Consider the following 14,077-nt stretch of genomic DNA (forward strand, 5'->3'; position numbering starts at 1 on the left):
ACCATCGCTTCTCTTCTCTCATGCTCTATGGGATCCCGTGAAAGGATTTTGGTTTTCTTTGGCTGTATTCTCACATTGGTGCCTAAAGTGGGTAGGGGATAGGGTATCCTCTGAAGAATGTAGACAACTCTGGTGTTAGTTATCCATACAGAAGTTCTCTGCTGCATACAGGAAACTAGAATATGGGCTTCTGGTGTACAAAAGAGGGGACTCTTGGTTTTTCTTGGCCTCACTGTCTTATTGTTAGATTCCTAGTAGGGTGGCTCTTAGGCATAGGCTCTGGTTTGTAGCTGCAAAGAAGGCACCATTCTTCTGAAGGTGGACCAGATAAACATCTGTGAGCTCATTGAAGCTGATATGAACCCATATTTATAAATTATATCTGGAGAGACAGTAGTGTATTCAATTCTGTAGCTTTAATCAGCAGACATTTAATATCTCACATTTTTCACAGGTCAGAAGTCTGTGCAGGGTTTAACTAAATCTTCTGTTTAATCTGCAAAGCTGCACATCAAGGTGTTGGAGGCTGGAATAGAATCTGCTTCCAAGCTCACTCAGGTGGTCGGCAGAATTAATTTCCTCGCAACTGTATGACTGAGGTCCCTGTTTTCTTGCTGGATCTCAGCCAGGGGCTGCTTTCAGCAAATAGGTACAACCCACAGTTCTTTGCCACATGACTCTTGCATCATGGCAGCTTATTTCTTTAACAAGGAAGGGAATTTCTTTCATACAAGTTTACTAAAATGGAATCTTATATAATACAATGTAATCATGGCATTGACATCCCATTACCTTTGCCATATTCTGTTGGTTTGATGCAAGTCAAAGGTCCTGTCTACGCTCAAGGGGAGGGAATTATTTAGGGCATAACATCAAGGGACAGATATCGGGGGGATCACTTTAGAATTCTGACTAGCACAAGTACTTAATGCCTCTTTGCTTGGAGAGGGAAGGAGATTATTATAACTTGCAGTTTACTAGGGTAATGGCATAAGTGCTTGTTTAATAAAGCAAGATGGGAACACAGGACTAAGTTTATGAAGACCCATAATAAGTCCAGGTCCTTTGGATGAATTTGAATTTCTTGTGGGGTATCTTAGTAGGTAATTCCAGCAAGCTGTTGGATATGAGTCTAAAACTCTGGGAATGGCTTAAGGCAGGAGTCGCAGGTATGGCATTCAGGATTGTGCACAATAAAACCATGTGAGTGGGAGAATGGGAGAAGTTGTGGTCAGATTTAGAATAGGAGATGGACTAGGGGAAGGCAAGGGTCTTTTGCCTTAAATTCTGCCTGTTTATTAGGAAGTGAGGTTGTTTGCTGAGGGCAAGAGGTTTGGGGATTGAATAGGGGAGATTGAAGTGAATGATATTAATTGTGAAAAGTCACCACGGGAAAGAAAAGAAGAGTTGGCAAAGAAAAATAAAAAAGACTAAAGCAGTTCTGGGGCTTCTCTGAAGTTCAAGACATGAATTAATCATGGAAACCATGGGCAAGATTGTGATTTTTCCCCACAGTGCCCAGAAGTGCTGGGAGGAGGGACAGAAAAGCCTTATGAGAGACTGATGAGAACTGTAGTCGTGCCCTAGTGAGGACGGAGGGTGGAAGAGCAGTTCTGCAAAGGAGCTGAGGGTATTTGTGGGTAAATTGTGCAAGTGATCAAAGCACATGGTCTGGTATGAGTGGGTAGGGAACAAGGAAACAGTGTAGACATAAAAAGCTAGTCAGAGAGCTAAAATCCTTTGAGAGGCCTGTGTAAGGGGAGGTGTGGTGAAAACATGAAAGATTGAGAAGGACAGGGAAATTGTGATATTTGGGATCAAGGCTTTTGAGGTGGAATGATTCCAGATGATGGGAACATCCTGTGGGTGACCTGAGTTTGGGGGTGTCTGATGTCCAGGGAAGGGAAGCTCTTTAGAGTTGAGGAGGACAGTGAAGTATGAGGTTCAGTGCATGGTTTGTTTAAGGATTAAGAGGTCACCAGGGTTTTATTCTCGCTGTTAAAAGGTCAAGGGTGACGGTGCCAGTGTCTCGAGTAGGGCTGCGGCAGGAATGAGGATGCAGTAATGAAGGGGGTGAGCTGTAGAGACAGGCAGCACTTACCGGAAGAGAAGAGAGACTTTCAGCTTAACGTGGACGGACCAGAAAAACGCAGTCTGTGGCAGGTGACACGTGGGGGAATGAACACCCTCCATTCCAGGAAACTGCAGAGGAGGGAGTGCCCTTGTGGAAAGAATGAGTGGCTCTCCTGACTTGAAGGAGGGGATTTGAAGATAGAGGGCTGTTTGTTTACCGTGGAACGTATGCCCCAGAAGGTGAAGAGGAAAGATTTTAGAGGGAAGGGTATGGCAGGAGGGAGAAGGAAAGCATAGACTAATTCTTGGATGTGAATATTAACTGATGAAGTTATAATTCAGGTGACAGTAAATAATGCCAGTTTAAACTGTAACTGTAATTTTGAATTATTTCTTTTGGTGCTTTTTCTAATTAGTTAGAAAATGTCTCAATCGTCAAAATATATAGGTCAGTACTTTTTGAAAGTATCTGAAGGTGCCCTCTTTTTGCTTTTAAATGTATCCAGCATCTTGGGACATAACATCTTCTCAGAAGTCTGTCATTTAATGTCTAGGAGAAAATTGAAAGCAACCTTGTTTTTACTCATTTTTCGATATTCTGTTATTAAATACTTATGGGATTTGTTTTTTCTTTATTTCTGATATTCCAAAGTTTTACTGGGACTACATCTAGATTTTTTGTCTTTTTTCTTTAATTTTTCATTTTATTCAGTGAATCCTTTCAATTAGCAAACCCAGGTCTTCAGCCTAGAACAGTTTTCTTCTTATGTCCTTAGTTAGTGTTTCTGTGGTGTTTGTTTTGATTTCTTCTTCAAGAAAATCAACTATGTATAATTGAGTTTTCTTTACTTCATTGGAACTTCTAGGGAGGTTTGTCAAGCATGTTCTCTGTGTCACTGATTCAGTTTTCTGTAGTATTGGTTTTCTCTTTCTGGCTTTGTACACAAATTTAAATGTTGGTACGTATTGCATTTTAGCTTCCTGTCAGTGTTTCCTTATCTTCTTTAATTTCTCTTAGCAATTATATTTTTATAGTTTTATCTCTTTTCTCATTTCTTTTTGCTTCACAGAGTCTATTTTCTTTTTCTTAAGAAGATAAAATAGACACATTCTAAAATTTGAAGGTTTTTTCATAGTAAATCTTTCCCCAAACTGTGAATTTCCTCTGTATTTTGAATGATGTATTTTTGTTTTTTATATTAAATCTTCCTTCTTAAAATGATATTTATTTTGTTTGTTTGAATTTAAATGAGGAGTGTTCTGTCTAGTTTAAGGTTTGTCAATAAATAATGGAGGTAGACTCTTCTTTTCTGTTCACTCACCATATAGCTTGGAACCGTTTCGTTTTCAAAAATTTGGGGGAGACAGGTGAAATCATGGTTGCTACTAAACTTTCCAGTATCAGTCAAATCCTGTAGGTCTCTGCTAGACTGACAAGTGACTTTCTGTCTCTCATCTCTTTTTAACTGACTAAATAAGAAAAATATCATTGCTGGAATATTTAAATTAATGTGGATTTTTTTTTTCTTTCCAATAGTGGAGAATTTAAAAAGCCACAAAATCCAATATATCATTGTTTCTGGCTCCTTTTAGTTTTTCTTTGTATCATGAGATGCTATGTTTTGTGTCCATGATTCTTTATTCTTTTAGCTATGTTGCACTAGAAGAAAGTACGGTTCTAGTTTGTATGTAAAACGACAAATTCTGATAGATTGTGAAACAATATAAGGCGATGAATCTGAGCTAGGGGCAAGCATTGTGGATGTCTAGAAATTTTTCAGTCTCTTTCTGATATGCCGATCTTTTGTCTTAATTCTATGTGTGGAAATACTTCCTGGGTTCTGGCAGAATATAGACCAATATTTCTGTTCCTAGTGTTTTAGAATATTTATGCCTCTTTTGATATTTAATGGGATGTTGGAAGTAAAAAAATTGGATAACAGCTCATTAAGTACAAACTTAACATGAAAATTTGAGGAATCCCTATAATATTTCATGATGTCTACTTGGTATTTATAAGTGGGTAGTCAGAGAAAGATTTATGAGTCATCCATAGAGCTGGGATGATTTGAGGCTGTTTAAATTTAAACAAGAAGGCAGAAGGAAGCTAAGGAATGTCATACAGATGAAAGATAAGGAAGCATGAGTAAGACAGAGAAGGAACAGTTAGATAGGTGATATGGGGATGAGGAGAATGTAATGCCCTGAGAATAAGAGAAGAAAAAATTCCACAATATAAGTCTGTCTAAAAATATGGAATGCAAAGAAGTTAAGAGAGATGAACTCCTGGAAAGATCATTTCATTTGGAAGTTGGTATGACACTGGCCACCTTTGAAGGGGAACTACAGCTTTCAGTAAAGGTGGTTGAACTACTCTTTCTTGAACAGAACAGTGGAAAAAATGAGGGATACTATGGAGGAAGTGTAGGTGAGCACCAGTGGTTTTATGTGCCACAGTGAATACAGGTAAGGTAGCATCAAATGAGTAAAATTTAACATTTAGCTGTTTTTATTTACAACAGAATACAAGGCTTTATTCCATGACACCCATGTATACAGTGTTATTTTAAGTAATCTGTGCCTTAAAAAGACTTTTGAATAATTTCCCAGTTTAGCATGATCTTAACCATATTAATATATAAGCTAATTCATATCAAATTCAAAACTCAAATTTACAGGAGAAATAAAGCAAGTAATACTTTGGGACATTTGCATTATTTTGATATGAGGTGACATAGCTTTTGCCAGGTATATCTAATTACTTCATGGATTTAGTTTTTGGCCAATCATGAAATCACTACTGTTTTTATATGTATTTTTTTTTGTTTTAACAGAACATAAAGGAACAAGAAAAGAATTCAGAAACTATGATAAACCCTGGCAGTTAAATGCAAAGAAGCCTAAAAAGTCAAAAAGCGACCTTGCTGTGTCTAGTCTTTCTCCACCATCACCAGAATCAAAATCATGTAAGGAAGTTTGTCATTCAGATATTACTTAATGTATGTAAGTGTGTGTTAGTAAAATGAAGAAAAGGTAAGAATTGAAGCCACATTTTTTATCTGATATTCTGGCTATTCTAATGAATTTCACATTTGTTTCAGCATTAACATGGAGCTTTATTTATATATAGCTACTCATTCTCAAGCATATGTAATTGATTTAGATCTTTTTGAGTATAATATTCTTTTAAGAATGTAAACTGCGTGGAATAGGTCCCTTGCCTCATGAATAGTTGCAGTGTTTTATCACATTCAGAGCAATACCAACCCTACATTTAATAAAGGACATAAAAGCAAATTAAATATCTTAGAGAGAAGGCAAAGAAGATTTCTGTTCAAAACATTTAACAAAATTAAAAAAAAAACCCTTCACCCAGGATCTCTCTGAAGCCCTACCCATTTATTACTGAAGCTTGTATATTTACTCTCTCCCATGATGATAAGTACCCCTTCTCTCTCAATGCCTCTCCTCCTTTCCCACTGCCTTTCTAGCCACTAAGTTTTTCCAGTGCTCTGTTACCACCACGTACGCCTAAACATGTCATGTAGCTTAGGATCTTGTAGCAAGTCTGTTATTCTTGGAAGACAAGAGAGCTTGAAAGCTGTTCTTACACATCAGTTTCTTGTGGTTGTTACAGAGTGAGATGTTTGATTTTAATTTAAACAGGAAAAGGAATAGGTAGAAAATATTTATTTTTGTTTGAAAATTTTGAAAAATCATTATGTGCTAACTGGAATCTGAATTTGGGTCATTTGTGAAAATGACTGAAATTAACTCCTTGAGTTTCTTTATTTATATAGTGGTACTCATAAAAAGTATTGTATCAACCACAAAGTTCTTGTGAGAATTATGTGAAGTACTACAAACTACAAATGTTCTTTTAAAATTATGATTGTAGCTAAATTATCCTGCTTCACCAGTTTGGTTTATAAAATTTGGTCCCAACATTTAAAAAAATATGCAAGTTTAAAATTTAAATGTGCTGTTCACAACCATATTCCCAGTAATGTCCAGTATAGTTCCTGGCTCAATTAATAAGTGTTAAATGAAAAAAATGTAAAGGAATAAATGAAAAATGAAATCAGTCAGTTCTCAGTCTCACATTTCCCTTTCTATCCTTGGAAATGTCTTTCTGTCTGTCTCTCTCCCCCTCTCCCAGTGATAAATCCATAACCCTAGGGGCTTATTTTAAAGGGCTGAGTCCTGGATCGCATCACCTTGAGGGTAGAATGCTGTAAGGTCTTTCATTTTGTAGAGCCTTTGCTGTTTATGGGATGCTATGTAGCCACAAAATGTTACTGGTGGACTGGCATCTGGTATCTTTTTCTGTTCAGGTGACCTACTCTCAACTTCTGGTTCCATCGGACTGTTAGCTCTTTAAAGGAAATTAATAACAAAGTATCATGAATATTTAATAATATATGTAGAGATATTTATACATGACAATAAGATTATAGGATTCAGAGTTATTGACTGGAAATGTATTGTTGAAACATAAATTATTCCTGAAGTAATAGAATATCTTTTGAACATAGACCATGGTAAGTTAAAGCTGTATATTGTAATATGTAGAGCACCACTAAAAAGCACAAAAAAACATAAATAAAAAGTTAATAAATTTATTAAAATAGGATGCCCCCAATTTTTTGATTTATTCTCCCAAAACAAAGGCAAGAAAAGAGGAACAGAAATAAATAACAATCTCCTATTGAAATAAGTACAATCCCTATCCAAAATCTAGCAGGTATTTGACCCATAGAAATTGACAGTATTATTTTAAATTGATTTGGAAAGGGAAAGAACCATGATTATCTAAAGCAATCTTGAAAAACATGAAGTAGTTTGGAGAATTTACCCTACCTGACTTCAAGTCTTATAGAACTACAGTTATCAAGACAGTGTGATTTTGGTGAAAGGATGGACAAATAGATCAATTGAATTTAATAAAGAGTCTAAAAATAGACCTACATATGCGGTCAAATGATTTTCCACAAGGACATCTAAGCAATACAGTAGGAAAAGAAAAATCCCTTCAACATTGAACATTCATACGGAAAATACACACAAGTTGATCCCTACCTTAATTCATACTGAAAATCAATCTGAGATGGGTCATAGACTTAAAGATGGAAACAAAAACAATGAAACTTCTAAAACAAAACATACAAGTATAACTTTGTGACCTTGGAGAGGCAAAAAAGTTTTAGAGATGTTCTAGTTACCATGGCTTCATAACAAATCACTCTAAAATGCTTTTTTTTAGGTTAAATTAGCATAACAAAAATTAACCATTTTAAAATGTACAATTCAGTGGCATTTAGTACATTCAAAATACTGTGCTACCCTAACCTCTTTCTAGTTCCAAAACATTTCATCATCACAAAAGGAAACTCTGTAACAAACAGTCACTCAGCATTTCTACCTCCCACTAGCCCCTGGGAACTTGCTTTCTGTTTCTGTGAATTTACTTGTTTTAGTTATTTCATATTAATAGAATCATATAATGTGTAATCTTTCTGTGTTTGGCTTATTTTACCCAGCATAATATTCATATTTTCACGGTTCATTCCCATTGCAGCAGGTATCAGAACTTCATTCCTTTTTTGTGGCTGAATAACATTCCATTGTATAGATATACCACATTTTGTTTATCCGTCCATCTATTGTAGGGTATTTTGGTTGTTTCTACATTTTGCTATCATGAATCGTGCTGCTATAAACATTCATGCTCAAGTAACTGTTTGAACACTCATTATCCATTATTTTGAGTATATACCTTGAAGTAGAATTGCTGGGTCATGTTGTATGTTCAAACTTTTGGGAGAACTGCCAGTTGTTTTTTATGAAGGCTGTACTATTTTACATTCCCACCAGCAATGTAAGAGGTTTTCAGTTTCCTCACATTCTCACCAACATTTGTTTTTTTCTATTTATAACAAAAATATTATACCATCCAAATGGGTGTGAAGTGGTATCTCACTGTTGTTTTGATTTGCATTTCTGTGATAACTAATGATGTTGAGCATCCTTTCATGTTCTTCTTGGCCATATGTATATCTTCTTTGGAGAAATATCTATTCAGGTGCTTGGTTTATTTTTTAAAGTAAGTTGTTACTCTTTTTTTCCTTGAGTTTCAAGAGTTCTTTATATATTCTGATCCTACACCCTTATCAGATATATGATTTACAGATATTTTCTCTCATTCTGTAGATTGACTTTTCACTTCCTTGATAGTATTCTTTGATATGCATGTTATTAATTCTGATGAAGCCCAACTTATCTATTTCTCGCTCTCTTTTTTTTTTTCTTGTGCTTTTGGTGTCAACCCTTGCCTAATCCAAGACCATAAAGATTTACCCCTATGTTTTCTTCTAAGAGTTTCATAGTTTTAGTTCTTAAATTTAGGTCTTCGATTCATTTTGAGTTAGTTTCTGTTTATGATGTAAGGTAGGGGGTCTAAATTCATTCTTTTATATGTGGATATTGAGTTGTCCATTTGTTGGACAGCGTCATTTATTGAAAATACTAGTTTTTACTCATTAAATGATGGTCTTGGCACCCTTGTTGAAAAGCAGTTGGCAATGAATGTATTTATTTCTAGACTCTCAGTTTTATTTCACTATTCTATATGCCTATCCTTATATAAGTACCACACTGTTTTTATTACAGAAGCTTTATAATGAGTTTTAAAATTGGAAAGTGTGAGTACTTGACCTTTGTTTTTCTTTCTCAACATTATTTAGGCTATCCGGGGTCCTTTGCAATTCCATATGATTTTTAGGATCAGCTTTTCCATTTCTGCTAAAAAAGGTCATCAAGATTTTAATAGGAAATACATTCTCTTAATAGATCATTTTGGGATTATTGTGATCTCAACATTGTTAAGGATTCCAATTCATGAACATGGGATGCCTTTACATTTATTTGTCTTCTTTAATTTCTTTGAACAGTGTTTTGTACTTCTCAGTGTACTAGACTAGCACCTTCTTGGTTAAGTTTATACCTAAGTATTTTATTCTTTTGTATGCTATTGTAAATGGAATTGTTTCTTATTTTCTTTTTCCAATTGTTCATTGGTAGTGTTTAGAAATACAACCGATTTTCAAGTATTGATCTTATATTCCTGCAACTTTGCTGAGCTTGTTATTAGCTGCAACCATGTCTTTGTGGATTCTTTAGGCTGTTCTACATATAAGTTCATGCCGTCTGCAAGTAGAGATAGTTTTCCTTTTCCTTTTCCAATTTGAATGCTGTTTATTTCTTTTTCTTGCCTACTTGGTCTGGATAGAAATTTTAATAGTATTGAATAGAAGTGATGAAAACAGGCATCCTTTCTTGCTCCTCATCTTAAGGGGAAATTTTTATTATTTTACTGATCTACATGATATTAGCTGTGAGGTTTTCGTAAATGTCTTCTATCATATTGAAGACATTCCCTTCTACTCCTAGTTTATTGGGAGCTTTTATTATGACAGAATGTTGAATTTTGTCAAAAGTCTTTTTCTCCATCAATCAAAATAATCATTCATTTTAAAATTGATTATATTAACATAATTATTATACCGATTATTTTCTTATGTTAAATAACTTTTGCATTCATGGATAAATCCCACTTGGTCATGATGTTTAATCCTTTTTTTTAATGAGTTCACTTATTAGTTTTAGTTTTTATTGCATGGGAACAGCTTATAAATACTTTTTTAAATTTGATTTTTATTTTATATAGGGTATAGTTGATTTACAGTGTTGTGTTAGTTTCAGGTGTACAGCAAAGTGATTCAGTTATATATATACATATATCCATTCGTTTTCAGATTCTTTTCCCGTATAGGTTATCAGAGAATATTGAGTAGAGTTCCCTGTGCTATACAGTAGGTCCTTATTGATTATCTATTTTATATATAGTAGTGTGTATATGATAATCCCAAACTCCTAATTATCCCTCCCCCCACCTTTCCCCTTTGGTAACCATAAGTTTGTTTTCCAAGTCTGTGAGTCTGTTTCTGTTTTGTAAATAGTTCATTTGTATCATCTTTTTAGATTCCACATATAAGTGATATCATATGATATTTGTCTTTCTCTGTCTGACTTACTCCATTTAGTATGATCATCTCTAGGTCCATCCATGTTGCTGCAAATGGCATTATTCCATTCTTTTTTATGGCGGAGTAATATTCCATTGTATATATGTACCACATCTTCTTTATCCTTTTCTCTGTCGATGGACACTTAGTTTGCTTCCATGTCTTGGCTATTGTAAATAGTGCTGCTATGAACATTGGGGTACATGTATCTTTTCGAATTATGGTTTTCTGTGGATATATGCCCAGGAGTGGGAATGCTGGATCATATGGTAGCTCTATTTTTAGTTTTTTAAGGAACATCCATACTGTTCTCCATAGTGGTTGTACCAATTTACATTCCCACCAACAGCGTAGGAGGGTTCCCTTTTCTCTACACCTTCTTCAGCATTTATTGTTTGTAGACTTTTTGTTGATGGCCATTCTGGCCAGCGTGAGGTGATACCTCATTGTAGTTTTGATTTGCATTTCTCTAATAATTAGTGATGTTGAGCATCTTTTCATGGGCTTTTTGGCCACCTGTATGTCTTCTTTGGTAAAATGTTTATTTAGATCTTCTTCCCATTTTTTGATTGGGTTGTTTGTTTTTTTGATGTTGAACTGCATGAGCTGTTTGTATATTTTGGAGATTAATCCCTTGTCGGTAGCTCCGTTTGCAAATATATTCTCCCATTCTGTGGGTTGTCTTTTTGTTTTCTTTATGGTTTCCTTTGCTGTGCAAAAGCTTTTATGTTTCATTAGGTCCCATTTGTTTATTTTTGTTTTTATTTTCATTACTCTAGGAGGTGGATCCAAAAAGATATTGCTGCGATTTATGTCAAAGAGTATTCTTCCTATGTTTTCCTCTAAGAGTTTTATAGTATCCAGCCTCACATTTAGGTCTTTAATCCATTTTGAGTTTATTTGTGTTTTATAGAATATTCTAATTTCATTCATTTACATGTAGCTTTCCAGTGTTCCCAGCACACTTATTAAAGAGACTGTCTTTCTCCACTGTATGTTCTTGCCTCCTTTGTTGTAGATTAATTGACCATAGGTGCGTGGGTTTATTTCTGGGCTTTCTGTCCTGTTGCATTGATCTATATTTCTGTTTCTGTGCCAGTACCATACTGTGTTGATTACTGTAGCTTTGTAGTATAGTCTGAAGTCCTGGAGCCTGATTCCTCCAGCTCCATTTTCTTCCTCAGGATTGCTTTGCCTATTCAGGTCTTTCGTGTTTCCATAATCCTTTTAATATGCTGCTGAATTTGATTTGCTACTATTTTGTTGAGGATTTTTTCATCTGTATTCAGAAGAGATATTGGTATGTAGTTTTCTTTTCATATCTTTGTCATTTGTGTCAGGGCAGTGCTGGCTTTATAGAATGAGTTTAGATGTATTTCCTCCTTTTCTGTTTTTTTGGAAGTGTTTGAGAAGAATTGGTGTCAGTTCTTCTTTAAATGTTTGGTAGAATTCACCAATGAAGCCACCTTGTCCTGTGCTTGACTTTGTTTGTTGTGAGGTTGTTGATCATTGATTCCATGTCTTTACTTATTATAAATCTTTTGTTTATTCTTGAGTAGCTTTTGGTAGTTTGTTTGTTTCTAGGAATTTTTCCATTTCATCAAGGTTGTCCAGTTTATTGGCATTAAATATTCATAATATTCTCTTATAATCCCTTTTAAAAACATTTCTGTAAAGTTTGTAGGTTACAGACTTGATTACATTTCTGATTTTAGTAATTTGAGTCTTTTCCCTTTTTTCTTAATCTAGCTAAAGGCTTGTTAATTTTTAAAATCTTTCTTAAGAATCAATTTTTGGTTTTGTTGATTTTCTCTGTTACATTTGTATCTTCTATTTCACTTATCTCTGTTCTAATATTTATGATTTACTTCCTTCTGCTGGGTTGAGTTTAGTTTGCTCTTCTTTTTCTACTTCTTTAAGGTATTAAGATCAGTTATTGGTATAAGATGTTTCTTGCTTTTTAATGTGGGCTTTACAATTATAAATTCCCATCTGAACACCACTTTTGCTGTGTCCTATAAATTTTGGTATGTTGTGTCTTCATTTTCATTTGTCTCAAGATATTTTCTAATTTCCTTTTGGATTTCTTCTTTCACCCATTGGTTGTTTAAGAGTGTGTTGTTTAATTTTCTCATGTTTGTGAATTTTCTGGTTTTTCTTTTTCTTTTTCTTTCCAATTCATTCCATTGTGGCCAGAGAAGATACTGCTGTGATTTAAATATTTTAAAACTTATTGAGACTTATTTTGTGGCCTGACATATGGTCTATACTAGAGATTGTGCCATGTGCACTTGGAAGAAGAATATGTATGGCTGTTATTCTGTGTATTTTTCTCTATATGTCTATTAGATCTAATTGGTTTATAGTGTTGTTCAAGTACTCTGTTTTCTTATTGATCTGTTTAGTTGTTCTATCCATTATTGACAGTGAAGTATTAAGAGTCTCCAACTATTGTTGTAGAACTCTATAACCTCAGTTACGTCAATGTTTGATTCATGTATTTGGGGTCTCTGTTGTTAGGTGTGTATATGTTAAATAATTGTTAAATCTTCTTGACTGATTGACCCTTTTATCAATATATGATATTCTTTGTTTTGTAACAAGTTTTGTCTTAAAGTCTGTTTTGTCTGATACTAGTATAGCCACCCCTGCTGTCTTTGGTTTCTGTTTTCATGGAATGTCTTTCAATCATTATTTCTTCAAATATTCTTTCTTCTCCGTTTTGGGACTACCATTAGGTGTATGTTGGTACATTATACAAATTGATAAAGTAAGAAGTCATATGACATCTCAAATAATACTTGAATGGTATTTGATAAAGTTTTACATCAATTTCTTATTTTAAAACAAAACTAAATAAAAGGACTTTTAGAATAAAAGGATATTTTCTTAACTGAATTATTGTCTGGCAGAAACATTTATATAATATGTATACAAAGTTTTCTAAGTGATTGTTCTCAAAAGGAAAAAAAGACAATAATGTTAAGTCATTAACTTTCATATGGGGTAAATATCATTAACATTCATTAAAAACATCTCTATTGCTAAAGCTTACTTAAAAATAGATACTATATATTAATTAGGCCAGTGAAGAACAAAATAACCTGTTAGCCTATCCAATAGATTGTGAGCTCCTGTAGAATGTCATCCCCATGAGGGCAGGGAATTTTGTTACATTTATTCCCACTGGTTTACTCCCAGAACCTAGGACAGTGCTTTGTGCTATATACCAATGAGAGAATAAATGAGTAAATGAGAATTTAAGGATTAATTAGTGCTAAAATGTTTAGAAGCTGTGCATTTTCAGATAACAAAAAAGCACCTTACACCGTGCAAACTGGTATAGGTACAAAGGTCTGCAAGATAATATTATGTTTTTAATTTTCAATTTTGATTTGTCATAGAGGAAAAATAATGACACATAGGGTTCGATGAAGTTTTTTCCTTTGTGGTTCAAGCGTTTCTACTATTTATCTGGTGGAGTGGTGGTTCTGGTGGAGTGGTTGAGGATGATGAGTAGGGTCTTGGCAGAAAGAACCAGCAGAACATTTGTCTGTCAGTCCCTTGTGCTTGATAGTGTGCACGGATTCTTTTAGAGCTATTTCAGATTTGTGATCCAGATGAGAAAATTGAGGTACGTACGTTAGCTTCAGTTAAAACCAAAAGCTAAAACCAGTCCTCGGTAATTTTATTTATGCACATTTAGAGCAGCATATACAAAGAGGAATAGCTGTATATTTGCTAAAATTTTAGGAGAGAAATGAAAAGACCATGCATGTGTATAGAAAACACAAGTTACATAGATACGAGAGAATGAAGATGGAAAAACAATGTCTGAAAAGTCATAATATGGAAATGCAGAAGGCAGGAGACATGAAGTACTGCATTCACTGTTATCAATTTTAGGTATATCTATAGTA

General features: G+C 34.4%; 1 protein-coding gene across 1 annotated transcript in view; it reads left to right on the forward strand.

Moving 5' to 3' along the window:
* C17H8orf34 (chromosome 17 C8orf34 homolog) overlaps nucleotides 1-14,077 on the forward strand; it is a 344,966-nt gene that overhangs the window by 52,044 nt on the left and 278,845 nt on the right. Inside the window, 1 exon segment of the mRNA XM_060287424.2 lies at nucleotides 4,908-5,039. Within this exon segment, the coding sequence (XP_060143407.1) occupies nucleotides 4,908-5,039 (132 nt within the window).

This window comes from Globicephala melas, chromosome 17 (genome assembly GCF_963455315.2).
Source record: "Globicephala melas chromosome 17, mGloMel1.2, whole genome shotgun sequence".
In the NCBI taxonomy this organism is placed as follows: Eukaryota; Metazoa; Chordata; class Mammalia; order Artiodactyla; family Delphinidae; genus Globicephala; species Globicephala melas.